The sequence below is a fragment of the Hippoglossus hippoglossus genome, chromosome 9 (genome assembly GCF_009819705.1).
Source record: "Hippoglossus hippoglossus isolate fHipHip1 chromosome 9, fHipHip1.pri, whole genome shotgun sequence".
Lineage (NCBI taxonomy): Eukaryota > Metazoa > Chordata > Actinopteri > Pleuronectiformes > Pleuronectidae > Hippoglossus > Hippoglossus hippoglossus.
The window spans coordinates 5,807,165-5,829,023 of NC_047159.1; the positions used below are offsets into that span (position 1 = coordinate 5,807,165).

At 41.0% G+C, this 21,859-nt stretch overlaps 2 protein-coding genes across 2 annotated transcripts; one reads left to right on the top strand and one right to left on the bottom strand.

Annotated features, from left to right (window-relative positions):
• Positions 1–2,616: 2,616 nt before the first annotated feature.
• On the bottom strand, positions 2,617–11,918 carry naaladl1 (N-acetylated alpha-linked acidic dipeptidase like 1). The gene is made up of 19 exons (XM_034596174.1): positions 11,598–11,918; positions 11,124–11,296; positions 10,630–10,751; positions 9,485–9,604; positions 8,042–8,234; positions 7,805–7,898; positions 7,604–7,708; positions 6,873–6,958; positions 6,650–6,769; positions 6,474–6,559; positions 5,882–5,945; positions 5,572–5,639; positions 5,407–5,498; positions 4,902–4,995; positions 4,538–4,619; positions 4,164–4,337; positions 3,672–3,759; positions 3,415–3,507; positions 2,617–3,316 (listed from the first exon to the last, which is right to left on the bottom strand). The coding sequence occupies exons 1-19, from the start codon at positions 11,795–11,797 to the stop codon at positions 3,139–3,141; spliced, it is 2,232 nt and encodes a 743-aa protein (XP_034452065.1). The 5' UTR covers positions 11,798–11,918; the 3' UTR covers positions 2,617–3,138.
• Positions 11,919–13,155: 1,237 nt separating this feature from the next.
• On the top strand, positions 13,156–21,151 carry erap1b (endoplasmic reticulum aminopeptidase 1b). The gene is made up of 20 exons (XM_034596173.1): positions 13,156–13,547; positions 14,122–14,642; positions 14,965–15,103; positions 15,232–15,366; positions 15,531–15,651; positions 16,080–16,234; positions 16,500–16,613; positions 16,959–17,090; positions 17,304–17,435; positions 17,693–17,776; positions 17,921–18,078; positions 18,284–18,363; positions 18,449–18,632; positions 18,843–18,999; positions 19,122–19,306; positions 19,420–19,581; positions 19,672–19,812; positions 20,376–20,457; positions 20,697–20,894; positions 20,980–21,151. The coding sequence occupies exons 2-19, from the start codon at positions 14,152–14,154 to the stop codon at positions 20,865–20,867; spliced, it is 2,823 nt and encodes a 940-aa protein (XP_034452064.1). The 5' UTR covers positions 13,156–13,547; positions 14,122–14,151; the 3' UTR covers positions 20,868–20,894; positions 20,980–21,151.
• Positions 21,152–21,859: the final 708 nt, after the last annotated feature.

A 21,859-nucleotide genomic window follows, 5' to 3' on the forward strand; every position in this document is an offset into this window, starting at 1 on the left:
TACACAGACAGATAATTAATCGATGACATGTGAAAACCTGGTAAGTACAGGGACCAATAGGCGGATCAAGAGAAAGCATATAAAACGAAACACACACTTAAACTGAAAGAGGAAAAAATGTGAATTAATATGTAAAGGAAAGAAAACTGATTATTAGTTATTGTTTTCTAATTTGAGTTGCTTATTCCTCGACTGACCCACTCGGAGAACACGTAACTCAGTCGAGCGTTTACCTCCAGTAACGGTCGTATCTTGCAACGTTAAAGAAAGTGATTTCATTTCTGGATCTGTTCCTTTGTCCACCCAACTTTGAAACCACATTTAAATCAGCCAGACTAAATTACTACATCTGCACACACTCACAGAAATCAGTCTCCTTAAACACGCCTGTTCTTTCTCATCAAGATCCATGAATTGTTCTCTGAGAAATTGGGAAAAATGTCCAAACAAGCCCTGTCTCACAATGTAAAAGTAAGTGGGGGGAGGATGGATGGATCCTCTTTGTTCGCATCTGCACTAAAATGTGATGGGGTTTGTTTTGGCCCACGTTCCGTCCTTCCACCAAATCAGTGGTATGTGCGTTATCCTGCAAAATATCCAAACCATCAAACGTGTGAAAACATAAGCATGTTAGCGGAGGTAATCAGAGCAGCCTGCATTTGAGTTTCATGTTACAGTCAAGAGGAAGGTTCACTTTCTATTGCTTCTGTTTAAAAAATAGGGTCTGAGGAAGTTTAAAGAAAATAATGGAATTTCCAACTTGATTAAAAAAAACTTTCAGGGCCACAAAACAGTTTTCACAGGCTTAATAATAATAATAATGATAATAAAGATAAGTAAACTAAACATCTGTGAAAGTAGTGGTAGTAGTTCCCCTTTAGATCTATTCAAGAGTTTTCTTCAAAACAGATAGTGTCAAAGTCAAATGAATAATTGTGTTTTAATTTTCACCCCGACTGGCGATAAGCAGCTAATCTGTGTTACACCACAATGTTTTATTTCCAGTGTTTATCATCTGAGAATGATCTGCATTGAAAAACATCAATAACAAGTTGACAAAGAAGTTAATGTTCCATCAAGGTTACATAAGCTGTTTATTTACAGTACTCTTAACATGAGCTTTTCTAACCGAGCAAGATAAAAAGAAAAGTGAGGACATAACGTCAGATTCTGATTACACACACACATACCCACACACACACAGAGACACACACAATGGAGGAGGCAGCTGATGAACGGTCACAAACACATTCCTGTTGGCAGTATGTTTAAAAATCAGAGGAATCTATTAGTTATAAAAGTTCTTCCTCCTCTGACCTCGGCTGCTCCGCTGAAACTTATCTGTGGGAGGAAACAGTCTTTGGTTATTCTGAGCAATTCTGCAAATATCAAGTCAGTTTTGCTGAAAAAGGAAATGATGTTAAGTAAATGTCCCGCTGCTAAAAATACTGAGGAACATATATATATATATATATATAGATGCTGTACACTGCCCACAATGTCAGATGTAACCACATTCAAAAATGTTAATTAACCTGATCCTGAACTATGGGGAAAATTGTTTTCCACGAATGAGGTCAACCAATGCATGTTTTTTCAAACAATATTTACATATTATATAACATTTACATACTAATATACATAAAATTGCAATATCAATAATAATCATCAAATTAAATAACACAATTTGCAGTCAAAGCTTTGGTAAGGCCATGCACACACTCAGTTCCTCTGGTTTTGTGACTCAGTCTCTCCAACATAACCAAAGATGCAGATGATAAATCTGAGGGGTTTAGAGTTTATTCTTCTTATTTAGAAACACTTCTCTCATCCACAAACACATTTATTCATTTACACACCAGTACATTTTAACCTGAGAGAAGGAGGTTAGATCAAACCAACACCCTGGGAGACTGTGTGCTTACACGAGGGACTGAACAGGATAGAGAGTTAAAGAAATCCATGAAAAGAGCAGCTTTTCTTATACAGTTCTATTGATTACTAACAGTTATATATAACTATGCTCAGGTGACAATGGCTGTTTTTTATTTTTCAGCCTCTGCTGCAACTCCTCAACATTTGCAATATCAACTATATGCTAACTTGGCCCGTAGGACTGTTGCAAAGCATTTTCTGACCCCTGTTGGTACACGCTGGTATTGTAGGCCTATGTCCATCTGAGAGTAACAGAGGGCCCAAAAAGTTTCAGGCTAAAGCTTTCAAACTAGGACTTTGACATATTAAATAATTTGATGCACCACTGCACCGATGCTTTTAACCATGATTAACTCAAACATTTTCTCTGTAAATGCCTTTGTCACACATGTACATGTTTATGAAATGAAAAGTTTAATTGCAGTGAAATCTAAAAATAAGCCCTTGGAAAAAATGCACTTTTACTAATTTCTTTATATATAAAATCCATGAATGCCTTTTGGCTAAATACTAACATCCAATGAGCTACTTCAAAAAGCCGGTGACATATCATTTTACTCTTTGAGATGTAAAACCAACATTTACTTGAAGACATTCAGCCACGCTGTCATCTCCTCTGTTATACTGAGGAAGATAAAAGATTAGAGGCTCTGTTACTCTGAACATAACCAGGATCGGAGAGCGGCTCATTGATTTCATACAGAAAAGACGTCTTTGTCCTTCACAAGAACATGGAGAGAAAAAGATAAAGTAGCTACTGTGTGATGCTTCACTGAGGTTTAGTTCAGAGATTTCATCACATTTGTCTGTGGGTCTTTCATTGTCGTTGCTTTCATGGATCTTGTGCAGAAAGACATTCAGTTTCCCACGGTGGAGTTTCTCTGCAGGGAAATGTGTGTAACCAGATACTTTAAACCTTTACGCAGGTGAAAGCCAGTTTAAAGAGTTAATGTTCACTTGAAAGAATACAGTTGAAAAGTCATCTTCATATTTAAATATTTTTAATCCAGTGACAAAGACAAAGACATCATTCATGTTTTTGTTTGGGGATGAGCTTTGTTCATTGATTCCTAAATCACCTCCCTCAGTAGGAGCCATGAATAATAAACCTTGGCCCATGTGATCAGTGCTCATTCGCTGCAGGTCCCTGCTTTAAAAAAGCAACATCAGAATCCCTGAGTAGGTGTCGTTCCTCCTCTTCGTCTAAATGACGTCAACCAGCGTGTGGGCGGCGCCCTCGATGGCCTGGCTCAGGACTGACAGGTGGTAGTGCACTTTGTCCCAGTCGCTGGACTGAGCTGATGACTCAGCGTTGACGTAAGCATCCGCCAGACCTGGGAAGGTTGGTTTGCCGGCGCTGCTGGAAGCCCAGATAACATGCCTGTGTGACAAAAGAGTGATATAACAATGATAAGCAGCCAAAGAATTAACACACACACAACAGCATGAAGACATGAGCTCAGCAGATCATATTCGCACCTGTACGCATATTTATCTGGGAAGGCCAGAGGGTCCAGGAAGGCTCGGTCCAGCAGCATGAGCTGGTCGTTGATCCGTCTGACCTTCAGTGGTCTGAGACAAGAGAGATGGAGAGAGAGAGAGAGAGAGAGAGCGAGAGAGAGAGAGAGAGAGAGAGAGAGAGAGAGAGAGAGGGGGATGATTGGCCTTGACTTCTATCTGCACACCAGAGGAAATAGCAACACGTCTGCGCGGGATCAGAATGGTTTTGCTCCTACGTTTCGTTTGCCAGGTCTGAACTGTGAATCACTTGGTCCAAATGAGAAGCTGCACTGCGAAAGCTGCTCACTGCACGTTTTAGTGGCTCTGGAAAGAAAACACAGATCATTGCAAACTCTCGGCAAAGTCTTCGCCTTCTCTTAATCTTCTGTGGCTTCAGTCCAACAGTTAGCAACTTTGGCTCAACATGGCAGAAAGTCTAAATTATGAAAACATGAGATAAAAACTGACAAATTAAACTGTAAATTACATGATTAAACACAAAATCCAGAATACATATATAACACCTATACCTGCATTATGATTATATTTGATTTATATATCTCCTTTCGAGGTACCCAAGGCTGCTTTACAGAGGGGACATTTAAGAATGAATAAAACAAAACAAGAACAGAAAACCTTGATAATGAAGTGTGTTTTTAAGAAGTTTAAATGTTGTGCGACTGTGTGGGTTCTGTAATGTTCCCTTTAAACACCTCAAACCATCTTACCCATGGATATGTTCCTAGCTTTCAGTTGACCTTCATATAGTGTCACTGCATTTTTCAGGTAGTCCTCCAGACTCTCAGCGTAGTCACTGCAGTTCAGTGGCAACACCAGGCTGTCGGCCAATCGGATCAGGACGTTTCCAGCCGTCCTGGCGATGGCTTGGTGACTGACGAACCCTGAGAGGAGAGATCAGGAGAAAGAGGGATCGAGTAGAAACTATAAGGCTGAGAAATACAAGACCACTGGGGAAAATACATTACATTTTTCATCACATATTATTAAAGACAGTATAAAGTACAGTCCATGACACTGGGATTTCTACCACTGCACAAGAAGTATAGAACAAGAAAACACGAATGAAGACAGCGTCCTTTACCGGGATCGATGAACTTTGAGGCGTAGTCAAAGGTGTCGTATGCTGTGTGGTACGCTGGGTAAATACGAGCATTCGTTTTACTCTGTGGGAAGAAAAATATCCAAGTAACATTTCTGAATCTGAATATTCTCCTCATACCTGCACAGGGAAATGAAAAACTTGTTTTGTTTTTGGATGAACTAAGTACTGGCCAAATAAAAGTCTAAATGCTTTGCACAAATGAAGACTGCTGGTTGATTTTGACTTCTCTGACCCACGTGCTGTAATTAGGTGAAAGAAATCAAACTATAACACACTCCTGAAATCTGAATTCCTACCATACATGTTTTCTGCCTCCTGCAAACAGCAACAGTGAGTTTCTTACCCTGTCGTATGTGTATGACAGGTCCATCGAAGTGATTCCGAGGTAATGGACGAAGGCAGCGTAATCACTCCCGGCACCCGACAGGTATCCCACCCTGTCCGAGGTAGACAGAGAAAAACAAGAAGTGTCATTTTATTCATTTATTGCATCCGTTTAATGATTTATCGTCAGACCGGAGATTTCTAAGGGAATAAAAGCTCACAACACAGATGATGAATGATGGGCTGTATAGGGACCAAGCTGCTCTGACAATAATTCAAAGTGTCGCGACCACATACTGGAAATGAAAAGCAACAAAACATCTCAGGTTATCTGGATTCTTCTTTTCACAGTCGACAATCTGATCCAGGATATGAACAGTTAACCGACCTTCATTATATTGTTTGAAATATCCAATCACTCAAAGCTCATCGACTACAGATTGTGGGAATTGGAATAAAACCTTCGTAACCCTTCTCCCAGGATGCAATGCAACACGTAGGCTGTTACCGTTGCAGTTCATTACCTGGGAATGACGCCATGGGCCGGGCTCGTCCTGTTGAAGTATCGTATCCAGTTGTCGTACACAGACGTGGAGTCCAGTCCTGGTGCATTTACCTGGTGAACAAGCACAGAGACGTGTGACAGGGTCCTGGGCGAATCCTGATGCTGCAGAGAACGACTCTTTCACCTGCTTGGCGGCTGTGAAGAGGATGTTCTGTATTGATGGCATCCCTGAAGCTCTGAGGGTGGCGTTGGCTGAACAGTGGAAGACGGTAACATTGGATTCATTATTAACTTGACATGAGACAATGAGACTTGGACACTGGTCAGTGAACACGACCTACATTGGCAGGGACTGTAATTCCTCTTCATGAATTTTATATTTTGTGTCATAAGGATATCCTACAAACATCTGAGGCTAAAACACCAGGGAAAAATGTAATTTCCAAATGTTTTCTCGAAGCAGACAGTCAACAAAGCTTGTGACGATTTCTTACCAAAAACAGCGATGTCCACGTTGATGTAAGCGACGGTGCGTTCGCTGAGCTTGGTGAAGTATTGCTGCAGAAAAGACAAGATCCAGTCAAGTCAAATATATTTATACAGCAAAAAACATGAAATGCATAAAATTAAAAAATATAACACACAATTAAATTAAATTAAATTAAAATGCCATGGTGTGGATTAAAACAACTAGATTAATCTCAAAAGCCTTATGAGATTATGAGCAGGTGCGTATTCAATCTACCTTGACTTTTAAACCTTTAATTATTATATTATGTTTTTTAAAGTTATTTTAAACTCAGGCACTTGATTGCACGTTGTGATTATTGCACTTTGTTTGTATGAACAGACGCGGCTGGAATGACATAAATATAAATACTTGAAACTTGAATAGTTATTGTGATATTTATTGTTTGGAACCATAGTGACAACAATGGAATAATTGGAAACTTAGCGATACAGTAGCACAAGTATACGAATCCAGTAAAATGACTTAGTGATACTGGTCAGAGCAGAGAGAGAGAGAGAGAGAGAGAGAGAGAGAGAGACTGTTCTTTTAGTCAAAGTGTGTAGATTCATTATCACCTCTGTGTACTCTGCAGACCCAATGAGTCCAAACTCCTCCGCTCCCCAGCTTCCAAAGATAATGGACCTGCGAGGCCTCCATTTACCTGCAGCAGAGAGGAGAGGAAGTTAGATTGTTTTTTCATCCAGCACCACATTCAGTGTGTGACACAATCAGAAGCCACGACTCTCCTCACCCTGCTTCACCATCTGGCCCAGAACCCTGGTCAGCTCCAACATGACAGAGGTCCCGCTGCTGGGGTCGATGGCACCGTGAACCCAACTGTCCCGGTGGTTCCCGTAGATCACGTACCTGTCTGTGGACGTAAACACACACACACACACACACACACACTCACAGGTTAATCACAGGATGGAAAGGTTTGACATCATCATTTGGTTTTGTATCACCGGTCTCACCCGGCTCCACGCTCCCTCTGATCACTCCCATCACGTTGGAGGAGTTCTTCACCTCTTCATAGTTGAAGACGTCCAGTTTCACATCGCTGGAGCAGAAATTCAGCCGGTATGAAGTATGAAGTAGCAAAGGAAGTTTTGCATATATTTACAAAATATATACTTCATAAAGTTCATTTTGTAATTTCGAAATCAAGGTGAGATTCCGTGTAAATACAAGTGTCTGCAGGATCATAGCAAAATACAATCATTTGAAGTTAAGAGCTGATATTGAAGGTTTTTGTATTTTCCTAAAAAGAAAATGTTTATCTTATCTCATCACTGTAAAGACATTGCTCCACTAAATATGATTTTTTAATAAACCAAATAAAAAATATTGAAGGACAATATGAACTGTGTGAATAAGATTTCACTAAAACGCAGACTTTAGAGAAGTCATGTAAAATATCTGAGGGAAACACACCTGGGTAGCAGAAACTATGTCAAACTCACACTTTTATAATTATGAAAGATAAATTATCGATTACGAGTTTGTGTCGCCCTCGAAATTAAAAAATGCAGTGCAGGAAAGTGCCTTAAATTATGTTTTGAACTTTCCACCTTTTCTGTTTTGTAGTGAATTGGATGCTGCTCATCTCTGTTTTAACACCATGAACCCATTTCAAGAATAATGATAATTATTACTATTCAGACTTCAGACTTCAGTTATTCCCTGACTGTGTGTGTTGCTTCACCTGTTGCTGAATTCTGATGTGTTCCTGAACCCTGGACCTCCAAAGCTGTAGGTACAGTTGAAGGCTCCCTGCCATGAAGCTGGAGCTGCTTCTCCTCCCAGTTCACTGAACCACCCCAGAGGAGAAGAAAGGTTTCAGATCATATTGACTATTTCTAGCTGTGTCAATAACATAGGTTCAAATGTTAATTTAATCTCAGACCAGATCAATTTGTACGCATCCTCAAATCCGATTGGTTGGATTGGAATAGGAGGGAATCCTGTGATGTTCTCGACTGGAATCCTGTAGGTGTCCTCTGCAAAATAATGACGCAGTAGAAATATTACCAATCAAAACCTTATTTTTCTGTAGGATTTATGAAAAAAGTAAAAATGACAACACACAATAAAAAAGAGAAACACTACTGTGTGTGTGTACTTGGTTGTGATTGCTCTTTACCTTTGGCAGCCAGGTAGGGAGTGAGCGTGTCTCCAAAGTGACTGTTGAAGGATCCTCTCTCCACACCAGAGGGCGGCAGGTACCAGGAGTGAGGATACGTCTCGTTCACGTCGGACATCAGACCGTCGTTGATGTCCAGAGGGTCCGTGTAGACGAGCACGCCCAGGACCCCGTACACTGCTGCGTTGATGGCCTGGATGAGACACACGTGGTATTTTGTGTAAATACATTGGCTACATCTTATTAGCGTTGATATGATATAAACCACATATATGAATATTATATTTCAACATTGCTTAAATACTTTAATTAATACTACTTTTTATCATTATTACACCTATTAAACCTTTACAGTCTTTTATTGTTATCGCCTACTAATTTATTATACTGTAGAAATGCCATTGTATTATTTTCTATATACTACACTGTTGTATAATACTTTTATATTCTATATGTCTATTGAATTTAAACCTTATTTCTACATGCTTTCAGTTTTTAATTATACATATTTCTATATATCTATATGGTTTTTATACTATTTTCTATTCATGCTTACAGATTTTAGATGTTATATTTCTACATACTCACTTTTTTATATAGTATATACTGAGCTGTTATTCCATAATTACTTACAAGGAACCATATCAACATAATTACTTCATTATTTTTATCCTGTTTTAGTTTAGTTTAGTATTCATGATCCTGGTAATATTTGCTTCTGTTTACTGTGATGACGCACCGATTTTAATAACCTGCAGTCCCCCCCCCCCCCCCCCCCCCCACTTCGTAGACGTGCTCTGTTTTTTATATTGAATGTTATATTGCACTTTGCTCCGTGAAGAACGACATTGCACTTAAACGTGTACTTTCCATGAAGATGAAGTAAACACACAAATAAACTCAGTGTAACAGACCATTACCACTTGGAAACCTCCGAGTACGAGTTTGCTCAAACCTTTATATTTATTTAGTTTCAGTGTGATCTACTGGGTTTGACAAAATTATTAATGGTAGATATGTGATGTAGTAAAATCCTCACATGATACTGATGATGATTTGTGCGGTATAAAGATTCAATAGGCCTCATTTATTATAAAGAATAAATAACCGTCGCAGTTCTCACAGGCTCACTGCTACAATTACAACTCTGGCCCATTATGATTGGTTTGGATTTGTTAGACAGTGATTTAGTGACGTAAAAAGTTTGTCCACCAAACATTTTACTGTCTCAGTAAAGGTGTCGAGATGTTGAGACTGATGACTCCTGTCGTTTCTTACAACACACACACACACACACACACACACAAACACACACACACACACAAACACACACACACACACACAGACACACACACACACACACACACACACACACAGAAACACACACACACACACAACTGAAAAATGTATTAACTTAATCTAATCTCTAATTGTGGAGCTCACTTTAGCTCCTCTTCCTGCTCCACCGTATCTGGTGATCGCGATGGTTCCTCTGAGGTCGATTGTCTGGTTCAGCAGCCGATAGTCACTTGGTTTCCCCTGGTTGGCGTAAACCAGTTTCCCCTGAAACCATCACAAAAGGTCAACGTTATGACAAAAGCAATGAGGCAGGAGTAACTCAAACATAAAGAGTAGAACTTCTATGCATGTACCCACCATTTATACCCCACAAAACATCTATACACGTTTTTTCAGATTCTCCACAACCTCTTTTCTGTGATTTCAGATATAATACAAACAAACAAAGGACTGTGTATTCTTATCTTTTTCTTTATTACTATCTCATAGAGATAGTGATGTTCCATATAAACCTGTCTTGTGTCAATCTTAACTGATGGGCACTTCATCATCATCTTATCGTCTTGATAAGACACACGCAAAAAAAAGGTTTAGGCCTTGAAGATAACACAGATCGATGGCAGCAGGAAAAATTATGATTTTTTGCTTTTAACATTCGATTACATGCAGAGTCATTGATTAATGTGCTTTTGGGGTCGAGAGATTCCTGCTCTGTCAAACTTCAAACTTCAATATTTCAATCAACTCTGAACTTATGCATTTCCACAGATGTTCCTCTGAGTCGACATAAAAGCAGATAAATGTGTTATCTGTCTGCCTTGAAGGTTACAACAGGTGAGCACATGATGTGGGCCTGTAAATCAGAAAGGTGACGATCATGTGACTTTTATAGTTTTAGTGAATTACTACAACAAACACCAGCCGACTTTTTAATTTGTCCATCTACCCACCCATCAACGGACCTACTGGCACAAACATGAAACGAAAGAAGTTCTAGATGCTTCTGGTGACACTGTGTTGTATTATTCGGCTTCTTTATTAGTTTAGCTTGGATAGCTCGTTATTTCATAATGATTCAGAGAATATGCACGTGCATTGTGCCTTTGTCGGCTTATCTGCTGCCCTAGATGTAGGAAAGTGAGAAAGTATTCATGACTTTTCAGGTTATGGAGTAATCTGAAACTAAATCCGATTAAATCACTGGATTCAAATACTTGGCTGTTAGATTTGTGATTAGCCACCACATAGACTGAGTGTGAGATGCACAGGGAGGTGTATTTGCTTGTTACCTTTGCGTGTCCTGCAGGGGAGTACGCGGCGTACGGCTGAACCACCTCAGGATCAGCTTGATCCGCAGTGTAAGGCTTCTCTTTCTCTCTGGCAGCGTACAGCACGGTTTCAGACGTGTTCACTGAAATCAACAACTCATGGTGACTGGTCTGTCGGTATAAAGCTCACAGGCGGAATGAAAACCTCATGAATGTTGGACGACCACGAGAATATGATGGAAATCTAACATTCTGTGGACTTATTGGGGGGATTTGTTTGGTTTTATTTAGCAAAGAAATATTATTGTGACACATTTAATAGCTTGAGGATTTTGGCCTAATTATGATAAAGACAATTCAAATCCAGATTAGTGTCTGTGAACACATTGTGCTGAAGCTGCTCCTTTAAATGGGATCATCTGAAAAAGACCTGATTCAGCTACCTAATCTTAATTTTGGGCTTTTCAGACTCGACAGTATTTGCTGGATGAGGAGGCTGTGGCCTGTCCGCTCACCTACAGTGACCTTGTTGGGCTTCTTGGGGTCCGGGAAGGACAGGTAGACCATGTACTCCTCTCTCCAGGCCTGGTCCAGACCCGTCTCTGAGTCTTGCCATCTCTTCAGCATGAACTGCACCGTCTTCTCATCTCCAGCTGTGGTGGCCATGTGGGGCACTTTTGTCAGCTCCCTGTGGAGGAACAAGAGGATACAGACGAGTTTGGCTCCATTAAGTAAAACCCGACACTGATTCCTTGAGGGAATCACAAAGGGATCGTGAAATCTGTTAAAGCTTCTAGAATTGGAGGAAACCTTCAGGAATATGCTGAGCAAAGATGATTCAGTATGAAATCCTTTTATAATCTGCCTCTTTTATTACTTACAAACGAAAATGTTTTTCCTTTATTGATTTTCTATTTACACATTTTAAAATCACTTGTAATCATCATGGAACCTTAACAGAATCTTAACATAATCATTCATCTATTCACCGTAAGTTTTCCTGGATCTGGATGTTGTCCACCTCAGACAGGAACTTCTCAATGAGACTCTCGTCCACATCCTTCACCACATCATTCATCCAGGACGGTGCCGGGCTGCTGCTCTCTGTGATTCCATAGTGGCCGATCAGGATACCTGCGGTCAGCACGGCAGCGCCACTCAGGAGCCCAATCAACACCTGCTTTATCATTCTCCTCCCTGGGACAAGCTCCTCAAGAAAACAGTCGAGTCCCCCTCCTCTGTGGTCCTGAGTCTGGTGGTGCTCTCCAGAGATCACAGTGGTTTTGGTGACAGGGTTTTGCTTATGAACCCTTTATGTCAGAGAAAATCGTCCTTTCTGATTCCCAAATGATCAGCGTGACACCAGAGCAGCTGCTGAGGGACCTCCCATAAGACAGAGGTATTATCATGGCAACGTTTACTCATTACTGTTTGCAGATGGGATGGACTTTAGCCCTACGTGTATATGTGAGGGAGTTTAAATCCATTCATTTGCAATGTTCACACTCACAGACACACAAACATACAGTATTTGAAGTTCAGGTGATCGACAATAGTGCATCATTTGTTTTTGGTTAAAATGTTTAATCCTACCTGAACAAGTAAAACTTTGAATACGATACTGGTGTGTCTAACCAAAACCTCTAAGTCCAAACAATATTCTGTGTACAATAAAAAAGCTTTTAGTGCAACAATAAAATCACAACATTTCCAGGCCAGACGGCCACATGAGAGAGTTTTATGAACTCAGACAATTCAAGTTACTCAAGGTAAAGATTAACTCCTGTGAGAAATTCACTGGAAAGATTGAAAATGTGTGTGAAGGAAATCAACTCTCAATTTGCTTTCACTTCAGACTCAAACCTGAACATTTTCTGTTTTATTTTGAGAACATCATAACATGTGAAGCTGTTTAACTTGTTATTCAGATGTTTTATTATATTTTATGAAGCAACATTGTTAAATTCATGACCATGTATTTTATTGCATAAAGAACTTTTACAAGACATTCTTTGCTTTGTGAAATCAGTTGTAAAATTAGCAGTGAAACATTTTAGTTGACAACATGAATGTTAATGTACAACAATCTTCATGGTGAGTTATATTGCTGTACGTTCAATTAAACTTTACTTAAAAAAAAACACACACAATAAGTTTGACAGTGTCATTTCAAAGCCTGGGTGATTTGTGATGATATATGAATAACAGTATTTGTGAAGGAATCTTTACATTTACATATTTTTTAATTAATCAGTAGCAGGCTCTGAATATACTTTAAATTATTAATTTAATAAAGTCTCTTTTGAAAGAAAAAAATTAAAAACTTTGATTCACAGAGAAATTAACAGGAATGGAAATGGCACCCTCTAGTGGTGAGAGGTATGACTGCAGATTACTGTGGTTTCAGTGTTTCCTGAGGTGGGAGAAGACCCGCCCCCTAACCTGCATCTGATTGGTTTAGGTTAAGGCAGGAAGACTGGTGATTTGTTAGCGTTAAGGGGGCGTGTGAGAGTAAGCCAATCAGAGGCAATGTAGAGGTGGGTCTTAGCAACAACACGGAAGTTCCTGTAAACACGACTTTTCTCTTCTGCTTCTTTCCGTCGTTTCTCTTTATTCTGGCTCAGTTTTATAAACATCACGGACTCTTTCACTAACTCTACATCTACATTTAAAGGTCGAGGATTTTATTTGATAAAAAAAAGCGTATATGAACGTACACGACCTTGGTTTCCTGTATAATCTGCAGAAATGTAAATTCAGACATTCTTATTATTTGTAATTCACATTTTTAAGATCACAATAATCTTAGATTGACACTGAATTTAACACAGTGGAGGAGGGAGCATGTGTTTTTTTCCCACAATGCAATTGCCTCTCTGCAATCTCTTTCACTTTCACTCTTGGATTATTTGAACGTGAACTTCGAGCAGGAAACGAAGGTGAGTGGAAAACATAATGAAATAAGATCATTGTTATGATTGTTACTGATCTAAAGATCGACCCAGTTCATGCTGTCAGATTCTGTTGGGTTATTTACTATGAGGTTTTATTTGGATCATGGATAAACTAGTGTGAGAACGAAAGTGTCGTGTTTCCCGGATCAAGTGCCATGTGTTTGTGCTTTGTCATTGTCTAGTTGTGTTGAAGTAAGACTGTGCAATTAAACTATATCAATAAAACAACGTTCATCTATAGCAATATATTAAATTATATATATTTCTTATAAATTAAGTAAGGAGCTATAAGACATATATACGATCCACCTCAGATTTGTAAAGTGTTAATAATGTGATGTTTAACTTGATCATTATCAATATCGACTGATTATCTTGACAGTTTGATTTAAAAATTGAGCTATTGATTACATCTTTTAGCAACTACAGTTAAGAGATGTGATGCTCTCTCAAAGTTATGATGTTGTAATGTTACAATTAGATAACAAAACAAACTACGATGACATGTAATTATATTCCTGAACATGATTATGCATTTGTGTGAAATTGGCTTTTACAGGTGAGAGGATTCTCTACTTTCAGTGTCACCATGTCATTGGCTCCTCTCCTGCTGCTGCTGTTCCTTCCTTTCCCTCCCTCATCTGGAGCACAGCTGCCCAATCAGGGCCAAGCCAAAGACCCCCCCATCGCCACTAACGGCCAGCCGTTCCCGTGGGACCGCATGAGACTTCCCAAAACCATCTACCCGCTCCACTATGACCTCACCATCCACCCCAACCTGACCACCCTGGACTTCACTGGCCTTGTTCGCATTGAGCTGGACGTGCTGGAAGACACCAGCATGATCGTTCTCCATGCCAAGCAGATGCAGATATCTCACGTGATGCTCCTGGCGCCTGAAGGCGTGAGGCCTCTCCGGGTGCTGGAGTATCCACATTTCCATCAGCTCGCCCTGCAGTCGGATTCCGTGCTGACTAAAGGAAGGAAGTACGAAGTGCAGCTGGAGTTTGCTGCCAACTTGTCTGACAGCTTCCACGGCTTCTACAAGAGCAGCTACCGCACCAGCAGCGGGGAAGTCCGGTAAGAGCCTGAGACTTGTTCTTGAGGTGCAGTGTGTACGGAGCATTTAACCATCATGTACTTGTTACCACATTGATTTTGCTACATTGGCTTAAATGCAGTTAATTGATATCTTGTGTAAAAAGATTTTACAGGGTACACAATAATAAAATCATGCAAAACTACAGAGCATTGGAAGGAAGGACAGAAAGGAAATGTGCAACAAATTTGTCAAATATAAATTGATGTTCAAAATGCTACATATAGAAACTGAAACTGTCCTTCAGCTCATTACATAAGTTATTATTTAACATAATGTCACTTTATTTATTTATGTTATTAGGGTTCTGGCATCCACACAGTTTGAAGCAACGTTTGCTCGTGGAGCTTTCCCCTGTTTTGATGAACCTGCTTTCAAAGCCAACTTCACCATACGGATCATACGAGAGCCGCGCCACATAACCATCTCCAACATGCCTCAGGTATACATGAGCACATGAACATGTTGTGTTCCTCTATAGTCTAATAATGAAACTCATAACTCTGTAATGGACTCACCGACCTCTCCTCCCTTTTCTCCATTTCTCTCACCACACATTTTATTTGTCAGGTTAAAACAGTGGAGTTGCCGGGCGGTTTGCTGGAGGATCACTTTGACACCTCAGTCAGGATGAGCACGTACCTGCTGGCCTACATCGTGTCTGACTTCCTGTCTGTGAGCAGGACCACCCAGCACGGCGTCAAGGTGAGGACGACAACGAACACTGGCCATATAATCGTTTTGTTGGGATATATTTTTAACTTTTTAGATTTACTGTACTTTGGAGAGACATCTTGAACATTGTATGCAACATACATTTGAATTTGTCAGTCAACTTGTCCACTTCCTGTTGTATTATATTATATCAGATTTCAGTCTACGCTGTCGCTGAGAAGATCGATCAGACGGCCTTCGCTCTGGATGCTGCTGTCAAGCTGCTGGACTTCTACGATGACTACTTTGATATTCCTTACCCGCTTCCCAAACAGGGTCTGTAGGAAAAATCATATTATACCTGAATATCAGTAGATACACTTTTTCTTTTGTTGATTTCAAACTTGTGATGGGATGTAACTGTTTGAAAGCCTTATAAATATTCGTATAAAGTCCTTCTGCTTAATCACAGTTCACTTTGACTTAACCGCATATATATTTCAACGTTTACTGGTGTAACTTTTCTGTGGTTGGGCTACATCAAATATTTTTCTATCTTGGATCAAACAAAGAAACTGTAGGAAAGTAAACTTAACTTAGAAAACTTTGATTTACTTTGTATAATGTAATCAGCATGTTGAAAATATTGAGTATGAATGTCTGTTTCACAGGAGATTTGAATACACTTGTCTAATAGTCGGAGCAGCAGGTGAACACACAACATTTCACTGTGTTTATGTGCTTGTTGTTGTTGTTCTCTGCAGACCTGGCTGCTATCCCTGACTTCCAGTCGGGTGCGATGGAGAACTGGGGGCTGACGACCTACAGAGAGGCGGGCCTCCTCTTCGATGCCGACAGGTCTTCAGCTTCAGACAAGCTGGCCATCACTAAGGTCATCGCCCATGAGCTCGCACACCAGGTACGTGTTGTGTGTCTGTCCTGTGCTTCATCCGTCAGCTTCAGTTAGAAAATGAAGAGTAAAAGTTGCAGTTTTTCCCAGTTCAACTCTCAAAGTTGCTAAATTTGGGAAATAATGAATAATCATTTTTACTTCTAATGTGTTAATGATCTACAGTATCTACAGAGCAACTCAGCTCTGAACTTTACTTAGCTTCCGTTTCATTTTCATCATGTCCTGGGGTTTAAGCTGTTCTTCCATGTTCTCTCTCTTCCATGTTCTCCAGTGGTTCGGGAACCTGGTGACGATGGAGTGGTGGAACGACCTGTGGCTCAACGAGGGTTTCGCCAAATTCATGGAGTTTGTCTCTCTCGACATCACGTACCCAGAGCTGCAAGTGGTGAGAGCGGAGCGCAGGGAACTGACATGTATCTGACTCCGAACACATGAACGAGCAGCTATCACATATATAGATCATCTAATTTGCTTTTGGAGTTCTCTCTTAATTTAAATTCAGAAATATTGAGACATTTTTATTGGCATAACAGGAAAGATTATAACTCTTATGTCAATAAACAGCTTTTTGTTAGATATGACCACAAAGATTCCATTAAATGACCTCAAACCTCAGTATTGTCGAATATTTTGTCCCTTGCGGTGGCTGTGTTTTAGTAAACTGTCTGACCTGAACATACTTTTCTCCTCCCGGCATTCTCACATCCCTCCTCCCTTCTTTTTCTCCCAGGATGACTTTTTCTTGGGGAAATGTTTTGAGGCCATGGAGGTGGACTCCCTCAGCTCCTCTCACCCAGTCTCCACCCCCGTGGAAAACCCCATGCAGATCCAGGAGATGTTCGACGACGTGTCGTATGACAAGGTCAGCTTCATTCTGGGATGAGGCACTTGGGTATTTAAACTGTGCTGTTACCCGGTCAAGGGCTAGAAAATAGACTCGAGATTTGAGCGAGCAATTTCCCCTGAATTTGCATTAATCCTCAAAACTGCAGTTGAAATATAACATTAAAAGCCAGGTACAAAAATTATTGAAGTAATTAATCACACAACTGGAGGTGTTTTGTTTTTCTTTTAGGGAGCATGTATTCTGAATATGCTGCGGGACTTCCTGACTCCAGAGGCCTTTGAGATCGGCATCATCAAGTACCTGAAGCGCTTCAGCTACCAAAACACTGTCAACAGCCACCTGTGGGAGAGCCTCACTAATGTGAGTGATGGGTGTGTGTGGGTGAAGTGGAAGAGGGATAAACAGCATTTACATTTGAGTTTGAAATAATGAATTGACACAGTGCTTGTCTGCTTTTAAATACTTCAATTATAATACCACTTCATTTTCAATGGTCTGGCCGTTCAGAGGTTTGAAAACCAAGGCAGGTCATGTGATGTAACAATATGTCTGATTGTGCTGAATGGGTCTGTTACTATCATGTTTCCCTGCTGAAGTTCTGTGCCTCTCCTCAACAGATCTGCAGCTCAGATGATTTGGACGAAGGCCGAATGAAACACAAAGAATTCTGCTCCAAACGCAAAGTCCAGTCTGGAGCCTCCGTACGTTTTCATGCTTTACAGCGACCAGGCTGAACAGAGCAAACTTCCTCAGTTCTCTCATGAACTATTGATGTAGCCACAAATCTGTTACTGTTCATGATGTTAAATGATTTATTGTATATCGATATGTGTTTGTTCGTGCAGAAGTGGTACTCCGGTGATGAGCTGGACATCAGGGCCATCATGGACACCTGGACATTGCAGGAGGGCTTCCCGCTGGTCACTGTGGAGGTCAGAGGTCGCGAGGTCAGGCTCAGTCAGGAGCGTTACCTGAAGACAGACGACCCCTCCCTCACTGAAGGGTAAATATTAAAGCCCCTGAAACATTTCTATCAAACTCATCCTAAGACGTCAGATTCTGGTCCTAAACTTTGACCAAAGTTCGGTACCAAATTTGCATTTGCAGGGGAAGTGTAAAAATGCAAAAACATTTAAAAAAGCTAAACTAGAGTTTTAAAAACAGCTCCTTCTTATTTTATTTTATTTTGTCATGTTGTGTGTTGGTAGATTCCTGTGGCAGATTCCACTCACCTATGTGACCAGCGCCTCCAACACCGTCCACCGCTTCCTGCTGAAAACCAAGACTGGTGAGTAATACACCCAAACTAAATGTTATTTCCACAAGTCCTCTTTGCTCCAGAGCTGTTCTTTATGCCGTGCTCCTCCATGCAGACGTCCTGTACCTGCCGCAGGAGGTGGACTGGGTGAAGTTCAACGTGGACATGTGTGGCTACTACATGGTGCACTATGCAGGCGAGGGGTGGAACTCTATCATCAAACTGCTGCAGCACAACCACACGGCGCTGACCAGCAACGACCGAGCCAGCCTCATCCAAAACGTCTTCCAGCTGGTCAGGTCGGTTGTTACACATCCACTAATCAGATCCCACATCAGTTAGTCTTAGTGAAGCCATTTTAATTCCTATACATACTATTTTTTGCCGAATATAAACCGGTGATTGTGGTTTGTAAATTTTGAAAATCAGTGGTTGTCCATTTAAAGTAATTGAATATAAAATCCAAGTTGCAGCCGGGTGTTGGTTTGAAATCCTGACTTGTGTTGCAGTGTGGGGAAGGTGAGGCTGGACACGGCTCTGGAGCTCTCTCTCTACCTGTCCAGAGAGACTGAGATCATGGCTGTGACTCAGGGCTTCGGAGAACTCGTACCTCTCTACAAACTGATGGAGAAGAGAGACATGCCGGCTCTGGAGAACCAGATGAAGGTCAGTGAAGGCAGCACTCATGAGGCGTCACAGAACATGTGGATAAAAAGCATCAAAGTCCTCCATATTGTCTTAAAGGTGAATATGAATCTCAGTAGAGGAGCTGATTGTTGTTTCCTCAGACCTACATTGTGGATCTGTTCCGGGGGCTGATTGATCGTCAGGTGTGGACCGACTCTGGATCGGTGTCGGAGCGAGTGCTCAAGAGTTACCTGCTGCTGTTCGCCTGCTTCAGGAACTACCCCCCCTGTTTGACCAAAGCCACGCAGCTCTTCAACGAGTGGAAGGAATCTGATGGCAACATGAGGTCAGGCGTCCTAAACAGCATAAACTGACTGTAGGACAATATGTACGAGAGTTTGTATGTAAAGATTTTCACCTGCTGGTTTCTGAAGGAGAAGTGGTTTTGTCTGTTTTTAGTCTCCCGGTCGACATCACCATGGCTGTGTTCGTGATTGGAGCTCGCACGCCAGAGGGGTGGGACTTCTTGTTCGAGAAATACCGCCATTCCATGCAAATGTCTTTCAAGAGCCGCATGAAAATCGCAATGGCTGTCACTCCGCTGCAGGACAAGCTCAAGTGGTGCGTACTTCATGTGAAATTGGAAAAGATCAGTAATATATCAGTCACCTCTCCTGGCCGCTCCCTTTACCTTTCTCTTTGTGTCTGCAGGATGATGGAGCAGAGCCTCCACGGGGAAGTGATGAAGACTCAGGACCTCCCAGACGTGGTCGTCTCCGTCAGCAAGAACCCCCACGGCTACAAACTGGCCTGGGACTTCTTCCGAGCCAACTGGCACAACTTCATCAAGAAGTCAGTCGGCCATTCACACATTTCTGTCCCTTTCAAAGCTTAACTGTGTATAATTTGTACTTAAAAATGCACCAGTTGCATTGACCTACATTACTAAATGGGGTTGCATTTTATTTATGGGCTGTGTCATTGATGTTTATAAAAATGGACCCCGACTCTGGGTAAAGAGAGTGAAGCCAAGGCAGAAGTGCCAGAAACATGTATTATCTCAAATGTCCAGCAGATGGCGACCCCACAGGTTAAAGTTTGTTTCTGTCGAAGTCTATAAGAAAATCACTTCTCGCTTCTCACTTGATTTATAACGTCAGTAAACATTTTCCCGAGGAGTTTATGGTCTCAGTCTCTAGCGTCAAGTCTTCTTCAACACAGCGTGATGTCCATTTTGGAAATGATGCTCCCATTTAGAGTCAAAGAGACGATAAAGCAGTGAGTGCATTTAGTTCAGCTCCACCCCCGTCCTTCCAAATATGGTTTCTTCTGGTAAACCTAGATGGCGCTGGACAAAATGAAAAACTCAAAAGAAACTTGAATTGTGTTTCACTGTGTTTGCTTTGATGACACAGGTTTGACCTCGGCTCCAACTCAGTCTCATACATGGTGAAGGGTGTGACCAACCAGTATTCTACCAGGGAGATGCTACATGAGGTAAGAGAAAGAAGTACAGGTTTAACAGTTCTTTGCACTTTGAACCACATCATTTCTTTGTGTCTTCCATCTGGCACTCTATATAAATGTTATTTACCATATTTAGTTTTTTGTCTCTTGTCGTCACAGCTTGTTGTTCAACTTTAATGCTTGTTCCGGGGATTAATGTGTATTTTCAGGTCTCATGTGTCAAATCTAACCTGTGTATGTTAAGTCTTTCCTCCTCTGCATGTGCTCAGGTACGAAGCTTCTTTGACTCCCTGACCGAGGAGGCGGGCTCAGAGATGAGATGTATCCAGCAGACCTATGAGACCATCGAGGACAACATCCGCTGGATGGACATCAACCTTCCTCTGCTGAAGGCCTGGCTCGACCGACGCAGCCCCAGAATGTCTCATGAGGATTTATAGCGCCAGGAGAAGCAAAAAGTCTGGTGTGCATAGTTATGTTGCTAAAGGCAAGTGTGCACTCAAGTCCCAAGTGTTGGGGCGACTAGAATGGAAAAACCTACTTACTTCCCAACACTGACTTTAACAAAGACAAATCCTGATGGTAGATTGAAAAACATAACAAACAGAAGTTTCATGCTTTGGAATATGTGATCTATTTTATTTGACACTCCAAAACTAATTGACCCAGACTTTTTGTACACCTCTGTAAAACTATAGCCTAAATAAATACTGTGAAAAAGTAATACATTTCCTCAGTAGCCTTAAACAGATTTTAAACATCAATATAGCCACAAACTATGTTCTGTGTAAAGATATCATCCTCCTCTTATTTATAGAGAAAGAAGAGAAAGTCCAGTACGAAGCGCTCAGGTGAAAACGACCCCTGGTGACACTTCCCCTCTGGTTTGTGTGACTAAAAAAGTCCTCAAACAAATCAAGAGATGAAACCAGAGTAGAGAATTTGTCTGACTTTTCAGAGATGGATAGTGAGATGAGCTGTGTAAAGGCTGGTTCGAGTAACAGAGGGAGGGGGTATAAGCATTTGTGTTTCGTTAAAGAAGCCCCATATGTGACAGGTCTGAGGAAGTAACATCCTTTTTTTTTCAGGGAAACATCTTTGAGTTGGAGTTTTATTTCTCAATTTGTTTCTCTGCAACAGATGTAACACCTGAGTTTTCTTTTCAGAGCTGGCAGCGTGTGTCTGTATCTGTCTGTGACTTAGTGTGTGTTTGTGCAGGTGTGTGTGTGTGTGTGTTTTGCGGATTAAATGTGAGTTGTGTGTGAGCTTTTAACTTTTAATTCAAAGATAAGTGCACTGCAGCTGGTTTGAAGTCTCAGTTTTTGTGTTGTTGATGTTCATTAACGGTGCAGACGACAATGGAAACATTGTACAGCTTTGTGCAGTTGGTGAATGATGCACAAACGAAATGCACTCCGCTGCATCTGATATT